The sequence below is a fragment of the Cricetulus griseus genome, chromosome 2 (assembly GCF_003668045.3).
Source record: "Cricetulus griseus strain 17A/GY chromosome 2, alternate assembly CriGri-PICRH-1.0, whole genome shotgun sequence".
NCBI classification, from domain to species: Eukaryota; Metazoa; Chordata; class Mammalia; order Rodentia; family Cricetidae; genus Cricetulus; species Cricetulus griseus.
In genome coordinates this window covers 373,311,848-373,330,734 of record NC_048595.1, presented here as the reverse complement: position 1 = coordinate 373,330,734, position 18,887 = coordinate 373,311,848, and the positions used below count along the sequence as shown (strand labels likewise).

Below are 18,887 nucleotides of genomic sequence, written 5' to 3'. Positions count from 1 at the left end.
AGAACACGGCATGTGGCAAGTTACTGCAGCTAACTGATGCCTGCAGCAAGCATAAGAACGAGTTGGTTAATTCAGTCAGTGCAAGCTTCTGTACTCACCACCTCAGCGGGCCACTGTCCTCCCCTCCTCACCTGTAAAAATCATCAATCTGTCTTCTGTCTTTGTCATTTTGCCATCCTCTGTGGCTGAAAGGTGGTCCAAGCTATGGGTGTGCCAACTTTCACCATGAAAGGGTATCTGTATCTGGAGTGTGTCCAGTCTGGGGCTGTTACCATGCAAGCTTCCATGGACATTACTATGTGAACACAGCTTCACTTCACTGAGCTAAGAACCCAAGAACATAACTGCTGAGGTACATAGTGCGTTTATGTCTTCAAAGTCTGCAGAGGGAGGAGCCCGTGTCTATGTTTGTAAAGACTCCGGTTTGTCTACAGCCTTCTGGCACTGGGTTACCCCTCTGGTCACTTCAGCTGTCACAGTGTGTGCTGACACAGGACACCCTTGTTCTGTGTTGCTCTGCAGTCATCATGTCCTCTTCAGGGACAACACATTCATTTGCTGTTGGGATAGAATTTGCTTATATGCCCCAGGGCATCGTCCTTGGTCAGGTGTAGAATCTGTGACCAGTCTCTCTCCATAGCTTCTTGTCAGGGTCCTGTGAAGGGACACTTTCCTTTCCTTCTTTCCTCCTTTTTTCTTGGGGGGGGGGAATATGAATGCAGCTCATTTTCCGAATTTGGGGAAATCGCAGGGGTCAGCACATCCGAAGCGCCGTGGATAAACTTCACTCTTGAAAAACACCTTTGTGATCACCATGTCTCCCCTGACAGGTTAGTATGCTTTTCATCTTGATGAAGACCAGCATTTCTTTCTTTTGTCTTCTTGGTGTGGTATCTAAGAATGCTCCAACGTGCCCTAAGGCCCAAAGATCTTTCCCTATGCTGAAAGGTTTAGTGGTTCATTGTTCATGCTGAAATCTTATATCCGTTGAGTTGACTTTGTGTCAGGATGAGACTCAGGTCAGAACTCATCTTTTGGCCTGTGGGTGCCAGCGGCTCTGGTACCTTGGGTTGAGATGAGTGTCCTTCTAACAGCTAAGATTTAGGACACCTCCCTGTCATCACAGCTCCCTAGTTGCCAGCCCTGTGGCTGCCCAACAGTCCTCTGTCCCTCTATGCCCCCCAGGCACTGACTCTTGGGCACTCTCCCAGGATCCTGCTGTACTGTAACTTTACCTGTTATCCCAGGAGGTTAGGTTAAGCTCTGAGAAGTGTCCGGAGGAAGCCAAGCTGGGAGTGGGCCTGAGGCTGGTATCCCTTTAAGGGGTGCAGAAGCAAATGTTTGCCAAAAGGCCTGATGCCCATCCCACCATTTTGGCAGCACTTTCAATTTTAGGTATGAGATATGGGGTAACTAGCTTAAATTCAGGTGACGTAAAGGAAATAAAGGTAAGATCTGGTGTGGTACCCAACACCTGTGACCAAAGAACTGAGGCAGAAGGATCAGGATTGTTCCTGGCCAACATGGGCTATGAAGTAGGGGTGTGTGTGTGTGTGTGTGTGTGTGTGTGTGTGTGTGTGTGTGTGTGTGTGTGTTCTCTGTCCACACGTGTGTGTGTGTGTATGTGTGTGTGTGTGTGTGTGTGTGTGTGTGTGTGTGGTGTGTAAACAAATAGAAGGTAGAGGCACTTCCTGGCCTAATTTCTCAGAGCTGCCCCCACATTGAGGGAGCCTCACCAGTGACTTCCTGGACCCCCATGTTCCCAGCGGTCAGCATGGGGACCACAGCACTGTTCCACTGACTGAGCAGAAAGAAACAGGAACAGACTGAGAGCAAACCAGTCAGTGTATCTCAAGTTGCCTAGCACCTGTGATACCTGGCCAACCTGTGAGGCCACAGGACTGTTTGCTAGTCTATCACAGCAGCTGCATCCTGGGATAGCCAGAGCACTGGAGGAGCTAGAAGGAGCCAAAGGACAAAAGGTAGCCCCTGGCAGACAACAACCATTGTTCAGAAATGGTTGGTGAGATGGAACCAGATGCAGAACCTAGGGATCCCTGAATCCTGTCGACATTTATTTGTTTTCCTTAGGAGACAGTGTCTCTCTGGCAGGCTTCTGGCCTGGAACTCCTGTCAATCCACTTGCCCAGTCCTGCCTGGGGTTACAGATGCGCACCATCACACGGGAAACCTTTGGAGTAGGGATGTGCATGCCAGGGCCACACCTGTTCCGGAGTGCTCCCGTCATCCGCGTACACCCTGGGGTCTGCTCCGAGCTTCAGAAGCACCTCCACGGCTTCCAGGTGACCCCCAAAGGCTGCCCGGTAGAGCGGTGTGCGGCCGAAGGCGCCCTGCGGAAGGGGCTCCCTGAGCACGTGTGGGGACCAGGCCACGCCGCCGCCGCTCGCACCGCGCCCACCTTGCTGTTGGGGCTGGCACCCAGCTCCGCCAGCAGTTGGATGGCCAAGGGCTGCCCGCCCGCCGCCGCCTCCGATAGAGGCGTGTTCCCGTGGCTGTCCTCGCACTCCACCATGGCCACGCGCCTCTGCAGCCGCCGAGCCTTGCCCGCCTCGTCCTGGCCCACGCCTTCGCGCGTCAGCAGCTGATCCACCTGGACGCAGGGCAGTGTCACCCTGGCGCCCGCCCGTTCCCGCCCACCCGCTGCGGCCGCACGGACCTCCTTAAGCACCGCGCGGATCTCGCCCAGGTCCCCATCGAAGGCGGCCTCCAGCAGGCGGTGGCGGCGCTGCAGCTCCTCCCGCCGCGCTCGCTCTGCTGCCTCCTCCTGCTCGCGCTGCCGCCTCGCCGCCTCCTGCTCCCGGCGCACCAAGGCCAGGTAGGCCTGCAAGACATGGTCCGTGGTCACCGGCCCCAGCAGGCCAGAACACTGCCTCAGTATCCGCAGCTCACGGTCACTGTGCAGTCCAGACATCATGTCCACAACCTTGAGGTCCCCTCTAAAACCCAAGGCCACTGCTCCCCTTCACACTCTGTCCAGACCTTCCCTCTTCCTCGGGTGCTGGCACCCAGGGTCTTGTGGCTAGACCCTGCTCACCTCTCTCTGCAGCTTCTCCATTTCATCCAGGTACTTCTGGCGCTCCTGCCCACGGCGCGCCAGCTCCTTTCGTGCCAGGTGTTGCCGGAAGGCACACTGGATGATCGTGGCGGCTTTGTCCTGGGCGGTTGGGGCTGGAGTGAGGAGAGTAGAGAGATTTGGACCCCAGTCCTCCTTGTTAGCCATACAGAGGACCTGAATGCCTCTCAGAAGGCACAAAGCCCGATGCAGTGACCATGCTTGTCTCCCGAGACTCAGGAGCAGCCACTGAGTTCAGTAGTTTGAAACCAGCCAGGGCTCTGTGGTAGACAGTGTGTCTGTCAACAGTGATAAAAAGTCCTAAACGGCTGAGTCAGAATAATGCTCCCTCAGTAGAACCAGGGAAGGAGTGTGTCCAGGCTGAAGCAGGAAGTCCACATCTCCAGGATCTGAAAATCACTAGAAATCTGCAGCTTCTAAGATGCCATCTGAGAAAAGGACAGTAAACTGCCACTGGTCCTCAGGGCTCACACACCAGAGCCAGAGGCCCAACACATCCTCAAAGCGTGGCAGTTGCAGCTAAGCCATAAACTGCCTGGAAAGGGGAGAGGGCTCAAATGGTCTCAGCCCACAGCCCAGAAGAGGGTATGAGTCTAGAACGTGCCACAGCCACACACATATTCAGGCCATGTTGCAGGAGTCTCCATGCTGGCCTGGCACCATCACTGGTGAGTAAACTCAGGGGCACTACTACACTCCACTAGGTCTCTTTGTCTCTTCCCGTGTGTATGTGTGGGGGGGATGGGGGCACACAGTGAGATCAGCAGCTCAAGTGCTAGAAGATACAAACAAAAGCAAGGTATCCAGATAATGCCTATTGCACAAAACATAGATGAAAATCTTATCTAGCAGGGACTCCAAGACAGGCTGAGTAGACCACCAGGATAAGTGAAAGATAAGTCAGTTCGTGGAAAGAAAGAAACAGAAGACAAGATTCAGGAGCAAGAAGAGTGTGCAGTATGGTGTGGCTCTGCAGAGGGGAGGTTCCAGGTGACCCAGTCGAGGGACAGCATAGAGCAGAAACCAGGCAGAAGATAAAACAGCACAGCACCGACAACAAAGTCCATAACAGAGGCAGACAGTGGAAGGAAGAGACTGTGCTTAAGTGTAACAGTGTAATAGAAAGAGCCAAAGGTAGAATTGGTAACCTACAATAGAATATAAGTAAAATATTTGGAAAAAGAGACAAAAGAAAATGGCTAATATGGATACAACTGGAATAATAGATCATCAGCTTTGGAAGACAGTTTTTTGAGACAGAGTTTCTCTGTGCAACATCTCTGGCTATCCTGGGAACTCAATTTGTAGACCAGGTGGACCTTGAACTCACAGAGATCCACCAGTCTCTGTCTCTTGAGTGCTGGGATTGAAGGCATTTTGTTTGGTTGGAAGAGTTTTGAAAGCTAACAAAAGACATCAAGTCACAGCTCTGAAATGCATTTTGAATTTCAATAATGGTAAATACAAAAGTAAGCAAGCAGCCAGGCGTTGGTGGCCCATGCCTTTAATCCCAGCACTCGGGAGGCAGAGGCAGGTGGATCTCTGTGAGTTTGAGGCCAGCCTGGTCTCCAGAGAGAGTGCCAGGATAGGCTCCAAAGCTACACAGAGAAACCCTGTCTCGAAAAACCAAAAAAAAAAAAAAAAAAAAAAAAGCAAGCACCCAAAACCAGAGAGCTAGAGAAAAGTGCCAAAACTGGGCGGTGGTGGGTGGGTGGTGGGGTGCCAAGGCTATAGTCAAAAAATCAATAAATGTATTTAAAAAGCAAAACAAATAGCAGTAGTACATATACTACATATACTGTATACAAAAGACAGGCTTCAGACAGAAGGAAGCTATAACAGATTAGACTCATAGCGTCATGAAAGAATGAAATATAAATACAAAGACGAATGTGTGTATAAGGCTGTTATGCAGCTATCAGATTATATGAGAACTAAAATTAAAATTCACACACAAACGCGCACACACACACACACACACACACACACACACACACACACACACACACACACACAAATAGCATATGAGAACAACACAGCATCTCACTCATCTCATGGCTCTTATGTTCTTTCTGCCCTCTCTTTTATGACGTGCCCTGAGCCTTGAAGGGGCTAACACAGGCATTTATGGCTTGGGCATTGGGTGAACACTTTCTCAGCATTTTGACCAGTTAGAAGTCTCTACAGTTACTGCTGCCCACTACAAAACAACGACAAAAACTTTTCTTTCAGCTGGGCGGTCGTGGTGCACGCCTTTGATCCAAGCACTCGGGAGGCAGAGGCATATGTGTGTGAGTCTGAGGCCAGTCTGGTCTACAAAGCAAGTTCCACAACAGGCTCCAAAGCTACACAGGGAAACCCTATCTCAAAAAATCCCCAAAACAAACAAACAAAAAAACCCTTTCTTTTCTTTTCTTTCTTTTCTTTTCTTTTCTTTTCTTTTCATTTTTTTAACAAAACTTTTCTAACTGTAGTAGTTTAAATAAGAATGGGCCCAATATGGCCGGGCGTTAGTGGTGCACGCTTTTAATCCCAGCACTCGGGAGGCAGAGGCAGGTGGATCTCTGTGAGTTTGAGGCCAGCCTGGTCTCCAGAGCGAGTGCCAGGACAGGCTCCAAAGCTACACAGAGAAACCCTGTCTCGAAAAACCAAAAAAAAAAAAAAAAAAAAAAAAAAAGAATGGGCCCCATAGGCTCCTATATTTGGATACTCAGTCACCAGAAAGTGGACCTTTTAGAAAGGATTAGAAGGATTAAGAGGTGTGGCCTTTTTGAGCAGGTGTGGCCCTGTTGGAGGAAGAGTGTGGCTGGGGGGTGAGCTTTGAGGTTTTAAAAGCTCAGGCCAGGCCCTGTGTCTCTCTCAGCCTGCAGGTCAGGATGTACTATGTTTCCAGGACCAGGTCTGTCTGCTATGATGATGTTGCTATGATTCCCACCATGATGATAATGAAGGAACCCTCTGAAACTGTAAGCCAGCCCTCAATATATATATAGCCTTGGTCATGGTATCTCCTTCCAGCAGCACAACTGTGACTAAAATACTAACTGAAGCTGACAGCAGCACTCACCTATGCGTAAACACAATTAGTCACATCACACCCATTTACCAAAACAACAGCAGTAGCTTCCCTGCTAGGGTCCATGACCTCACCAGCCATGGCTTTTGGCCAGGTTTACAATACCAGATGTGAGCTCCTTCCTGTGGAGCAGGCCTCAAATCCAACCAGAAAACAGCTGGTTACTCCACAACAGACTTGCCGCTATTGCACCAGTGAACACATCTTTCCTGGACAGTCAGCCATGTCACAGTTAGTGTCCACAGCCGTGTGAGACTATTGGTGACAATCCTCCTCAGCAGCCTGCACAGTACCTTCCAGCACTAAGAGGGCAAGCCAGCAGGGAGGGAGCTTCCAGTCCAGTTCCAGCCTGATTTATCTGTGTCCTTAGAGAGAATATGGTGTTTTTGGCAATCGGTTCTTACCATCTTTTTCCGGTGGACAGTCATCTGTGTGGCATTTGCATATATTGTTGTGGGAGCCTCAGGGGTCTCCCTAACCTACAAGTCCTTGGGTGGTAGCCCACTCCTGGCACTGGAATTTTCATTTAACAATCTATAGCTCTTGGAAGCACCTTCAACCACTTGGGGGTCTCTATTCAAACTCTTAAAAAAAGGAAATGATGGTTTTAAACTACATTACCAAGTATCAGTTTCCTTGTTGGCTCTCTCTCTCTCTCTCTCCTTCCTTCCTTCCTTCCTTTTTTAAAGAGTAGGTTACCCTGTTCTTTTTTATTTAAATTTGTTTTTTCATTTTACAACCAGTTCCCCCTCCCTCCCCTTTCTCCACCTTCCCCACCCTTCTTCCCTCTAAGGCCTTCCTTGGGGAGTCAACAAAATCTGGAATACCAAGTTGAGGCAGTATCAAGCCACTCCCCTACCCCCCCCCCACCATCAAGGCTGAGCAAGGTATCGCACCATAGAAAATGGGCTCCAAAAAGCCAGTTCATGCACCCGGGATAGGTCCTGGTCCCACCGCCAGGGCCCCAACAGATCAAGCCACATAACTGTCACCCATATTCAGAGTATCTATCTAGTTCAGTCCCATGCAGGTTCCTCAGCTATGGTCCATAGTCTGTGAACTCCCACCAACTTGGGTCAGCTGTCTCTGTGGTTTTTCCCATCATGCTCTTGACCCCCCCTAGTTCATATGATCCCTCCTCCTTCTCTTCAACTGAACTCCAGGAGCTCAGCCCAGTGCTTGGATGTGGGTCACTGCATCTGCTTCCATCAGCTACTGGATGAAGGTTCTATGATGACAATTAGGGCTGTCACTAATCTGATTAAAGGGGAAGGCCAGTTCAGGTACCCTCTACGCTATTGCTAGGAGTCTTAGCTGGGGTCATCCTTTCCGATTCCTGGGAATTTCTCTAGCACCAGGTTTCTCCCTAACCCCATAATGGCTCCCTCTATCAAGATATCTAAAAGGGGGACCCTAAAAGAGGGACACATGGAGGGCCCCGGGAAGGGAAGATAGTTAAGATCTCCTGGGTAAACTGGAGAGGGGGCAGCAGGAAGGGGAAGGGGGTGGGAACATGAGGGATAGAGAAGGCCTTGTGGCTTTTTCATACAACCTCAGTTTTGGTTTTTCCTCTCCCCACTCCCTTCCTGTCCTCTCCACATTTAAGTTTTTTACACACCCCCCAGTATTCCCCTTTCATTTTCATATCACCTGTGCTTCATTCCTCCTCTCCCCACAACCTGAAGTGTCTTTTCCCCCTCTTTCAAGTTTTTTGGCTTTAAATAGCCACTTCCACATAAATGAGAAGGTAGGGACTATGGAGGTAGCTCAGCAGTTAAGAGCATTGGCTGCCTTTACAGACGACACAGATTTGGACACATGGTGGCCCACAGTTCTAGCGGTTCTGATGTCCTCTTTTGACCTCCACAGGCACCATGTGGTACACAAACGTATATACAGGGGAAACGCATATGAACACAAAAATAATCTAAATTCTTTTTAATTAGAAGGTGGAAGAGAATAGACCTGTTTCTGAACCTGGGTTAGCTCACTTTCTTACAGATTCCATCTTTCCGTACAGCTGAATAAGATTCTATTGAGTATATGCACCACATTTTCATTGCCTGTTCATCATCTAATGGTCATCTAGGCAGATTCTATTTCCTAGCTGCCGGGGATAATAGAGCCTCAGTGAGCATGGCTGGGCAAGTGTCCCTGTGGTAAGACGCAGGTCTGTGGCCTGGAGTGGTATGGCTGGACAGAGGGTAGTTCTATTTTTAGTTTCAGTTTAGTGGCTGTACTAGTTAGGACTCTTGCCATCAATGAATAAGGGTTCCATTTTGTTCAACTTCTTCCCTAGCATTTATCATTTGTTTTCTTGTTTGTTTGTTTGTTTGTTTGTTTTTTCCAGACAGGGTTTCTTGGTGTAACAGCCCTGGCTGTCCTGGAACTCGCTCTGTGTAGATCAGGCTGGCCTCAAACTCACAGAGATCTGCCTGCCTCTGCCTCCCAAGTGCTAGGATTAAAGGTATGCTCCAATGCTGCCTGGCTTTTATCTCAGGTTTGTAATTTCATCAGGTATAGTTTAAAACTTAAAAAAAATCTAGCTGGGCAGGCAGATGTGTACTTTATAAATGATCAGACTCTTTAATGTGCTCAGAATATGCTCATAGTCATGCTAAGCATAATAGGGACAAGCATTATTTAGCCTCCTGTATATCTTTTCAAGGTAAAGCCTAAAACAAGTAACTTAAAAATGAGTAAAGTTTGTTTAAAATGAGGTATCCTTAACAGATGGTCCTTAAAACACCCCAGAGGTTTGCCAAATGTGGTATTTAAAGTGTTTAATAAAAAAAAGCAGTGGTGGCACACAGCTTTAATCCCAGCACTGGGGAGGCAGAGACAGGCAGATCTCTGTGAGGCCAGCCTGGTCTACAGGGTGAGTTCCAGGACAGTCAGGGCTACACAGAGAAACCCCGTCTCAAAAACAGCAGCAACCGCAACAAAAAGCTTCCCATGATAAAGAGAAATGCCAGCACCTAGTGGCTACCCTTAGGTCTCCAAAGAAGAGTAGGGGCATGGATTACTTCACCTGTGTTGTGTTAATACTAACTTGTGTGAAAAGAACTGCCCTGTGCCTTGCCTATTGCCAAGGCCCTGCACACACTGTAGTCACTGTTGGGTTGACTATAGGCTTCGTCCAGGTAGGTTAGTTTTCCTGAGTTCCTTCTCCACAGGAAAATCTCTCAGACTTTCTGAGTCTGGCAGCTAATGGCTAATGCTCTCCTGTGTGACAGTCAAACTGACAAACTGTCCCCACTGAAACCACTAAGATTACTACCATGAGGCAACCTAGGGTAATTGCCTGGGTAGCAGCTAAGTCTCATTTTAACTGATACAGAGACAATTTGGATTATAATTCTTGCTTTAATTTATCCTTCTCAGGTCTCTGATGATATTGATGAATAACTGAAGCTTTATCAGTTTAATATCAACAAGCACCCAGCTCTCTGCTACCCAAGGGTGCAGCTGCCTGATCAGTCCATTTCATATGTAAAAATAGGACTCACAGATAGTCCACCCTGCTGGCAGACCTCACAGGAAAAGGGATAAATTCACAAACAGGTTTTTACCATTCCTTTGTGTAAAGGATATTGCTTTGCAATGACTGCTCTCAGTAACCAACCACTTTTGTCTCCTGTAAATGACTGAATGGAAAAAGAAAAGGGTTGAGCTTTGTGTGATGGTCTAAGAAAGCGATTTAAGGGATGTAAATGAAAGTTGAAAGGTCTGAGGATGAGAAAGCTTAAGTAGGTTGCAAGGGTCTAAGAGTGACTCAAGATGTGTAAATGCATAGTTATGAAGGTCTGAGGAAGTGATTTAAGTATTTGAAAAATGAGAAATGTTTCAGATTTCTTTCCCTCTCTATGCTATGGTTATATTAAGACTTCAGAAGTCCAGCATTATAATATTAATCAAAGGAGTCTGATAAGCTATTAACCTAGCTCTGGTAAACACTGACTGTGATTATCATAGTCACAAGCTCAAAATTTTAAATTCTCTTTGGTTGTTTTCCAAGTATAGCCTTAAAAGTGCTTCTCTGGGGGGCTCAGCAGTTAAGAGCACTGGCTGCTCTTCCACGGGATCTAGGTTCAGTTCTCAGCATCCACATGATAGCACACAACTTTCTGTAACTATAGGTCCAGGGGATCCAGAACCCTCACACAGGCAAATCACCAATGCACATTAAAAGAAAAAACTAAGAGCTAGATATAGTGGAGGTGAAGGTAAGTGGACCTCTGAATTCGAGGTCAGCCTGGCTGTCCTGGAATTCACTACAAAGTGAGTTCCAGGACAGCCAGGCTACACAGAGAAACCGTTTTGATAAACAAAACATGCTTCTCATCATACTGAAAACATATCTGTCTGATTTATATACCCAGCCCGCTTGATGTAGGAAAGAGTGTCACAGGTCAAGCTGACTCCTGTCAGTCAACAGACTAAGCTTTGCCACCTACTGCCTAACCCCGAGGATGGGGTTTCTTCCTCTGCTTCCACACTCCCAACAATCAAGACCACAGGCCTGGAAGTTTCAAGTGTATACTCAGGGTAAAGATTTTCCCCTTAAACTCCTTAACTTCACTTTCTGTTCCTGGTCTATGTCTGTCACAGCCGATTTCCAATAGTTGCAGCCTGCAAACTGCTCTGAAACTGTCTGCAGCCAGCCAGCTCCAGGTCATCTTCTCACTCCAAGCCTTTGACCGGCTTTCCAGTCTTCCTGCCCCCCCCCCACCTCCACGATACCCTAATTTCAGCTAAGAAACAGGTAAAGAAGAGATTACTTCATCCTTTATCATCAACCAAGAGGCTGCAATGTCAAGTCCAAAACAGGCTAGCTGCAGTGTCTACTGGCATACCAAAGCAGGTGCTGGCCCACGGGCCCCAGCACCTAACAGTCCACGCCGGCATCCCCTCCCTTCACTCCCCACCCGAGGCTTCACCAGCTCACCCTTGCCTTCCCCGAGCTTCTCATTCCTACATAACTCTGCCATTTCGGCTCTCGTGGGCCCCCCTCTCTTCGTCTCTCGATCTCCCTGTCTCTCTGTCCTCTCACGGCCCTGTTCACCCTGCTGGCCATGTTTAGTGTATCACTTTCTCGCCCTGCTCTGCACTCTTCCAGACGCCGCCTCCGGCTGTTGTCTTCCCTCACAGCTACAATCAAAACCTTCCCCTCAACCATACCTTGGAGAAGTCATGTCATCACTTTACACACTTTCATCCCTTTTGGAATGGTAATGTATATTCCATGCCTTTGCGTGTTGGAAATATGTGATTTGCCTTTTGAATTTACAAGGGTTATAATTAGGAGATTGCCTTGAGTCTCAAAAGAGACGTTGGACTTTTTGTGATAATGTGTTATTATCTCTCTGTGTACTCCTGGCTGTTCTGGAGCTCACTATGTAGACCATTAGCTCTGCAATGGAAGCCAAAAGAAACTCTTCCTTCTATAAGTTCCCTTGGTTGTGTTGTACTTTATCATAGTAACAGAAAAGGAAAACACCTTTTAAAAGTTGTTTATCAGCTTTTCTGGTTTTTTTTTTTCAAATTGCTCCTATTTATTTATTCTGTTTGTTTGTTTGTGACAGTGTCTCATTTTATAGCCTAGCCCCTTAAACTCTTGATCCTCCTGCCTGGCCTTCTGAGTACTGGTATTGCAGGCATGTGCCGCCCCATCCAGCAAATGGCAGAAAATCTTGGAAAATGTGTGTGTAAGTGGACTCATATCATTTCAACTCATGTTGTTAAAGGGTCACATGTACAAATGTAAATTGAGGGTTGGGGTAGAGTTCAGTGGGAGGGAATATAAAGCGGGAAATTACCAATACGGAGCCAGGTAGAAATACAAGGGTATTTAATAGGGAAAAGGCTTACTTACAGAGCGACCTAGCCAGCCGGCGCAGCAGCAGTCTGTACAGAAAGCCGAAAATGAAACCGAACGTGACCAGGTCAGGTCTCACGCTACATCACCCTGACCACACCCTCACAGGCGGGGTCAGACACACCTGTAGTCAGCCCCTAGGTAGGGGTGGCTACAGCTTCCCCTACAATTCCCCTTTTAGTCTAAAAGAGGATTAAGACTTAACAGTGTAAAGTATCCAAAACTTTACCCCAGCGGGCAGCTGGCATAAAGCGTACATGTGGCGGTGGGGCTCCTCGGCTTTTGGTGGAAAGATTTATCGCAACAGGAATATGTAGCCACTGTGTGGGGCTCTCTAAATTCTCCAAGCAAAAGCTAGAACTCAGGAGCAGCACTAGCTGTTCTTCCAGAGAACTCAGGTTCAATCCCGAGCGCCCAGACAACAACGGCAGCTCCCAACCACTGGAAAATCTACTTCCAAGGGATTTGACACCCTTTCTGGACTCCATGGGCACCGAACACCTGGTGCATAGTTATACATGTTGGCAAAACACTCAAACACATAAGAGTTTGAGCTAAGCATGATGGCATATGCCTGTATCTCCCAAACTCAGGTGACAAAGGCAGGAAGGTCATGAGTTTGAGGCTAATATGAGCTACAATAGTACAATTTTAAAAAGAGCAATTATAAGAATAGATAAAATCACATGATCTAAATATATGTCACCAAGTCTTACTTTAGATCCAAATACACAGGTAGATGAAAATAAACTTGTAGAAAAAGGTGCCATGCCCTGTGCAGCTTCACACACAGATGAGTAGTTGCGCTTTGATGGAGCTCCACCTACTAGTGCTGCAACCTGGACCTTGGTGTGTTTATTGTGCTCATTATGTATAGCACTGGGAGGAGGGGTTAGCTAGTCTCAGACCGTAAAGACCAGGAGGCCGACGCTGTGGACTCTAGTTTTAGCTTGTTTGTTTGTTTCTTTAAGGTTTATTTATTATGTATACAGTATTCTGTCTGCACGTATGCTTGCAGGCCAGAAGAGGGCACCAGATGTCACTTTAGATGGTTGTGAGCCACCATGTGTTTGCTGGGGATTGAACTCAGGACCTCTGGAAGAGCAGCCTGTGCTCCTAACCGCTGAGCTATCTCTGCAGCCCTGTGGACGATAGTTTTACACACACTGACCAATGTGCCTTTGCACACACACTCATACATAGAACACAGGAAGAAGCTTTGCCATCCCCTAGTCTGATGGACATGGGGCTAGGCTTTGTCAATTTCCCATGGGTCTTCCTTGGTTCTTGTCATGGCTGTGCTCATGCCAACAACACACATCCATTCAGAACTCCACTTGTTTAGAGCTTCCTCCATTCCCTACAAAAAAAGTATTTCAACAACAGTCACCAAAAGAAAGTGGTGGTGGGGCTGACAGTGAGGTGGCTCCGTGGGTAAGGGCACAAGCTTGCCACCAAGTATGAGGACCTGAGTTCAATTCCCAGCATCCAAAAGTACTCAAACAGTGTAATGAGAAAACCAACTCCCTTAAGTTGTTCTCTGACCTCCACACACGCACTGTGGAAAATGAGCTTACCTACATGCACACACACACTAAACAGAAATCATAATGGCCTATGTTATTAGCAGATGAAACAAACTTTAAATTTAAAAAAATATAGCCACCAGGTAGTGGTGGTACACACCTTTAATCCCAGCACTCAAGAGGCAGGTGCATCTCTGTGAGTTCAAGGCCAGCCTGGTCTACAGAGTGAGCTCCAGAACAGTCAGGACTACACTGAGAAACCATGCCTCCTCCCCGCCAAAAAAAAAAAACAAAACAAACAATCAAAAAAAACTCTTATGTGGCCAGTGATAGCGGGGCTTGACTGACAATCTGATTTCGATCCTGAGAACCCAAATAGCAGGAGAGAATTAACTTCTACAAGTTGTCCTCTAACTTCCATATGTGGGCTGTGGCATGCATACACCCACATACAAACAGGTTAATAAAGTAAGAGAAAATTAAAAACCTGTTGCTGAAGATACCATATATTGTGGTCACAGGACACAGATAAATCAAGCTGGAGCTGGACTGGAAGCTCCCTCCCCGCTGGCTTGCCTTCTTAGTGCTGGAAGGTGCTGTGCAGGCTGCTGAGGAGGATTGTCACCAATAGTCTCACACGGCTGTGGACACTAACTGTGACATGGCTGACTGTCCAGGAAAGATGTGTTCACTGGTGCAATAGCGGCAAGTCTGTTGTGGAGTAACCAACTGCTTTCTGGTTGGATTTGAGGCCTGCTCCACAGGAAGGAGCTCACATCTGGTATTGTAAACCTGGCCAAAAGCCATGGCTGGTGAGGTCATGGACCCTAGCAGGGAAGCTACTGCTGTTGTTTTGGTAAATGGGTGTGATGTGACTAATTGTGTTTACGCATAGGTGAGTGCTGCTGTCAGCTTCAGTTAGAAAGGTTTTTGTTGTTGTTTTGTAGTGGGCAGCAGTAATCAGAGACTCATAATTGGTCAAAGTGCTGAGTGAATGCTCAGTCATAAACAGGACATCTATCTTATCCTCTGCAAGGCTTGGGGGACACTGCAGAAGAGATGGAAGAAACAGCGTCATCAGTGAAAGGGGGAGACTGTAGAATGTTGTATGACAATGTCTTCCAGGCAGGACATCCATATTATAATCTTGTTTGTTTGTTTGTTTCTTAAGACAGGGTTTCTCTGTGTAGCCTTGGCTGTCCTGGCACTCACCCTGTAGACCAGGCTGGCCTTCAAATCAGAGATCTACCAGCCTCTGCCTCCTGAGTGCTGGAATGAAAGCTGTACACCACCAATGTCAGGCTAGGATATTATAATCTTAACTGAAAGCAGTGATTGCCTACACAAGACCTGCTCAAGATCGGGCCCATCAACATCCTTCGGTGTAGGGAGGGGACATACGGTGCCTCACTCTGAGACCTATGGTCAGTTCATGCTTGCTGGGGGAAGGAGAGACATTTTATTTACTGGTGCAGCCCTGGTAAGGTGCCTGTGCGCCTGTATATAGTCCCTCACTCGCATTCCTATAAGCAGCCCTAGTGAAATGGCCTCTTTATCTTTCTCCCTCTCTCTAACACACACACACACACACACACACACACACACTCATACTCGTGCACACACACATGCAGACATACACATGCACACACACAATATGAAAGTAGAAGGGGGGCTGATTGGGAAGAAGATGGGGGTTAGTGGAGGCGAGAGGGGGACAAGAGAGAGTAATAAGGGTGGATATGATCAAAATACATTATATATCTATAGGAAAATGCCAAAATGTCCAATCACTATATAACCATCTACAGATAATATATGCTAATAAAAATATAAAAAGGATTGAAAGAGGAAAAATAGAACACTATATAATCAAAAGATTTAATACATGCCAGTTCTAAGTATGCATGCATGCAATGATGAACCATTAATGTTCAGAGAAAAATATCAGAGTCAAGGAAGAAACTTGGCAACAGTAACTGGAAGTAAGAAGAGAAATGGAGTTCCTAACATAAGAAAGCAGGGGTCCCAATGCAGTGCTACGCACCACCCACATACACAGGATGCCCAAGTGCATGGGGGCATTACCTTGGAACATGGGGCAGGCCACAGAAGGGATCTTAGTGACTCCTAGAAGAACATGTGCTCTGCCACTGAGCACCGCTTGTTCTCAGAGGCAGACATGATGCAAAGTATCTGCCCTGACGGCAGTGCCATGAAGTAGAGGCCAATGACAGAGTAGAATAAAAATGAAAAATGAGCAGGATGTGACAGTAGCAGTGCCTTTTTGTTTTTTCCTTTTCTTGGTTTTGGTTTTGGTTTTTCAATATAGGGTTTCTCTGTGAAGCCCTGGCTTTCCTGGAACTCACTCTGTAGATCTGGCTGGCCTCAAACTCAAAGCTGAGTGCTGGGATTAAAGGTGTGCACCACACCACCACTGCCCAGCAAGCTATGCCTTCTTAAACAAGGTATCAGAGACAAGACCACATCGGATATTAGAAAATGTTTAGCAATAGGTGAAAACACAGCACGCCAAAATCTACCAGGTGCAGCAAAAGCAGTGCCAAAGGGAATTAGCCATTTAATATTACATTATTAAATAAGATAGGTCTCAAACCAGCAGCCCACCACTTAGAGAACAAGAAAAGGAAAACTAAACTAAACTCAAAGACAGCAGAAGGGAGGAAAATCAAGATTAGATAGAAGCAAAATGGAAAAAATAAAAACCAGTGAGGCCAAAGTTGGTATTTTGAAAATATCAGCAAGCTGTGTGTGGCAGTGCATGCTTTTAACCTTAGTACTTAGGAAGCAGACAAGCAGATGACAGAGTTCAAGACCAGCCTGAGTTCCAAGTCAGCCAGTGCTACGTAGTGAGATCCTGTCTCAAAAAAAAAATCAACAAAATTAATAAACCTTTAACTATATACACAAAGAAAAAGAAAAGATGCAAATAGTAAGATAAGAAATGAAAGTGGGGTGTGGCTGGAGAGAGCACTTGCTGCTTGCCAGAGACCTGGATTCGGTTCCCAGAACCCACATCAGGCCTCTCACAACTGCCTATAATTTCAGCTCCAGGGGGCCCATCACTCTCTCCTGGCCTCTGAGGGACCTTCATGTGCAATGTAATGCATACACATAAACAAGGAGGTTCATTCCCATAACTAAAAATAAAAACAAACCTTTTTAATAGGAACAATGAAAGGGGATCATACTCCTGATTCTACAAAAATAAAAATTACTATAAGGGAGTGGGTGTAAGTCAGGATAATTCTCTCTCCCAGCAGGGTCTGGAGAGGTAGTTCAGTAGTTAAAAGCACCTGCTGGTCTTCCAGAGGACTTGGGTTTGGAGGAGTTCATTGCGACCTCCAGCCTCTGTTGGGCACCACACTTTTACATGCACACGCCACCCCCACATGCATATAATTCTAAATAACAAAGATAAATTCTTAAAAGATAAGGGGCCACAGTTAAGAGCTATTACTGCTCTTCCAGAGGACCCAGAGCTGTGGCCTTAGCACCCACATCAGGTGCCTTAAAATATTGTAGTTTCAGCTCCAGGGGACCCAATGCCTTCTGGCCTCAGCAGCCACCTGCATGCACATGGTGCACATAAAATATGCAAATTAAGTAGATCTGAAGAAGAAATTATGAGGCCAGAGTTCCCTAATACTAAAGCAGGAAGATACCATAAGAATTGCCAGATCAGCACCTCTTTTGAACATGGATACAGAATCCCTGGCCAAACTGAAAGGTCTTTCTAGAAAGCTGCATGTGTACTGCTAGCACCCAGCAGTAATGCTCCTGTGTCTGGCACCCAGAAGTAATGCTCCTGCCTCCTGCATCTGGCACCCAGCAGCAATGCTCCTGCGACTGCTCTGCCCAATCCCTGAAGATCTTCCCACGACATGCGACAGCGAGAGGCAACAGGAGTGGTGCTGCAGTATGAGAAACGGCACTGGTCCCTCTGGAGGATGCCGATTCCTCCTGTGTGGCTTCCTGTATGGTCTGAGTGTCTTCCGGGGACTGTGTCCCTACACATCTGTCTCTGCTCGAGTCTCAGAACTGTTTGAGCTATACAGAACCCATGCCAATGTGTCAGGCATATGAAACTATGCTACAACAACCCACAGACCTCATGTGCATCCTGTCCTCAGGACAAGGCTCGTCCTTATCCCAGGACCCAAGAATGGGAATGGAAAAGGTTGACAGGAGTGACAGGGCTGTTCACAAGCAACACAGATGCTGCATCTCCCAGTATTGCACACCTTATGGCTGCTCTGAGAACTTTGGGAGGTAGAGGCAAAGGGCAAGGCAAGGCAGTGGCCAGAAGAGAGCAAGCATCTGAGGCTCTGTGAGACCTAGAAACTGGTCAGGGAAAGTATTGAACAATGGGGTTGGCTGCGAGGGGTTCAGACATCAGCCACTGGGGAGCATTGTGTATGTAGGGACACTGGAGTGAGCTTAGAGAAACTTAGGCTAGATGTGCTGGCTTCAAGACACCCAAAGGGGAAGTTGGAGGATACCTGAAGTGGGGCTGAGGCGCTGGCAGTGAACTCTTAACCTAATTGTTAGGTTGGGAACTTTGGGAATACCGTTTAGAGCTGAGGCCAGAGCCAGGAGGCAAGCAGGCTGGACAGATCTGGTCCTGTCCATAGGCACTGGAGCCCAGGAAGCAGGCACAGGACTCCAGACTCGTGGTGGGACTCCCCAAGTGCTGCCCATGGCTGGATCATTTTTCATTTTACTGCCGCCAGAGGGCGACCAGCTCATCACAGGAGACTCATGCTCCTTTGGGAGGCAGCCCTGAGCCATGGGCTAGCACAGTATAGAAAGGGGGCTTCTGTGTGCTTCTGGCCTACTTCATAGACTATATGTGTACACACATGCATCCATGAATGCATACATTCCCCTGCACATTCATGCATACACGTGTGCATATATAGACAAACACTTGTGCATGCTATGCTTGTCTGGGCCCAGGGAAGTCCCTTACTGCCAGCCCACCCCTTAGCAGAGGTAGAACACCCAGGATCTCACCTGCAGGAACCTCGGGGTTCTCAGAGTAGGACTCTTTGGCCGGCTGGCCTGTCTTCGTCTGCAGCTGGTGATCTTTCGGCTTCCCTGAAGGAAGGTAGCAGAAGTGTTGGGATGTGAGTTGGCCCTCGCCCCATCAACTTCAGGTGGCATTTATGGGACACCAGCTAGGCTTATTCCTAGGCTCTTAGGGAAGGCCTCATGAGGCCAGCACATGCCACAACTTTAATGAGCAGCGTCTTCCAAGAGCAAATACATCTTAGCCTAGTAATACTAAGAACC

General features: G+C 47.4%; 1 protein-coding gene and 1 pseudogene across 1 annotated transcript in view; both read right to left on the bottom strand.

Annotated features, from left to right (window-relative positions):
• The window catches only part of Iqank1 (IQ motif and ankyrin repeat containing 1), a 31,215-nt gene that overhangs the window by 8,927 nt on the left and 3,401 nt on the right, over window positions 1-18,887 (bottom strand). Inside the window, exons 2-6 of the mRNA XM_035440685.1 lie at window positions 18,609-18,692; window positions 3,056-3,189; window positions 2,678-2,842; window positions 2,420-2,611; window positions 2,226-2,351 (exon numbers count right to left, since the gene is read on the bottom strand). Coding sequence (XP_035296576.1) covers window positions 2,226-2,351; window positions 2,420-2,611; window positions 2,678-2,842; window positions 3,056-3,189; window positions 18,609-18,692 — 701 coding nt within the window. The remainder of the gene's footprint in view (window positions 1-2,225; window positions 2,352-2,419; window positions 2,612-2,677; window positions 2,843-3,055; window positions 3,190-18,608; window positions 18,693-18,887) is intronic.
• On the bottom strand, window positions 715-838 carry LOC113834532 (annotated as a pseudogene).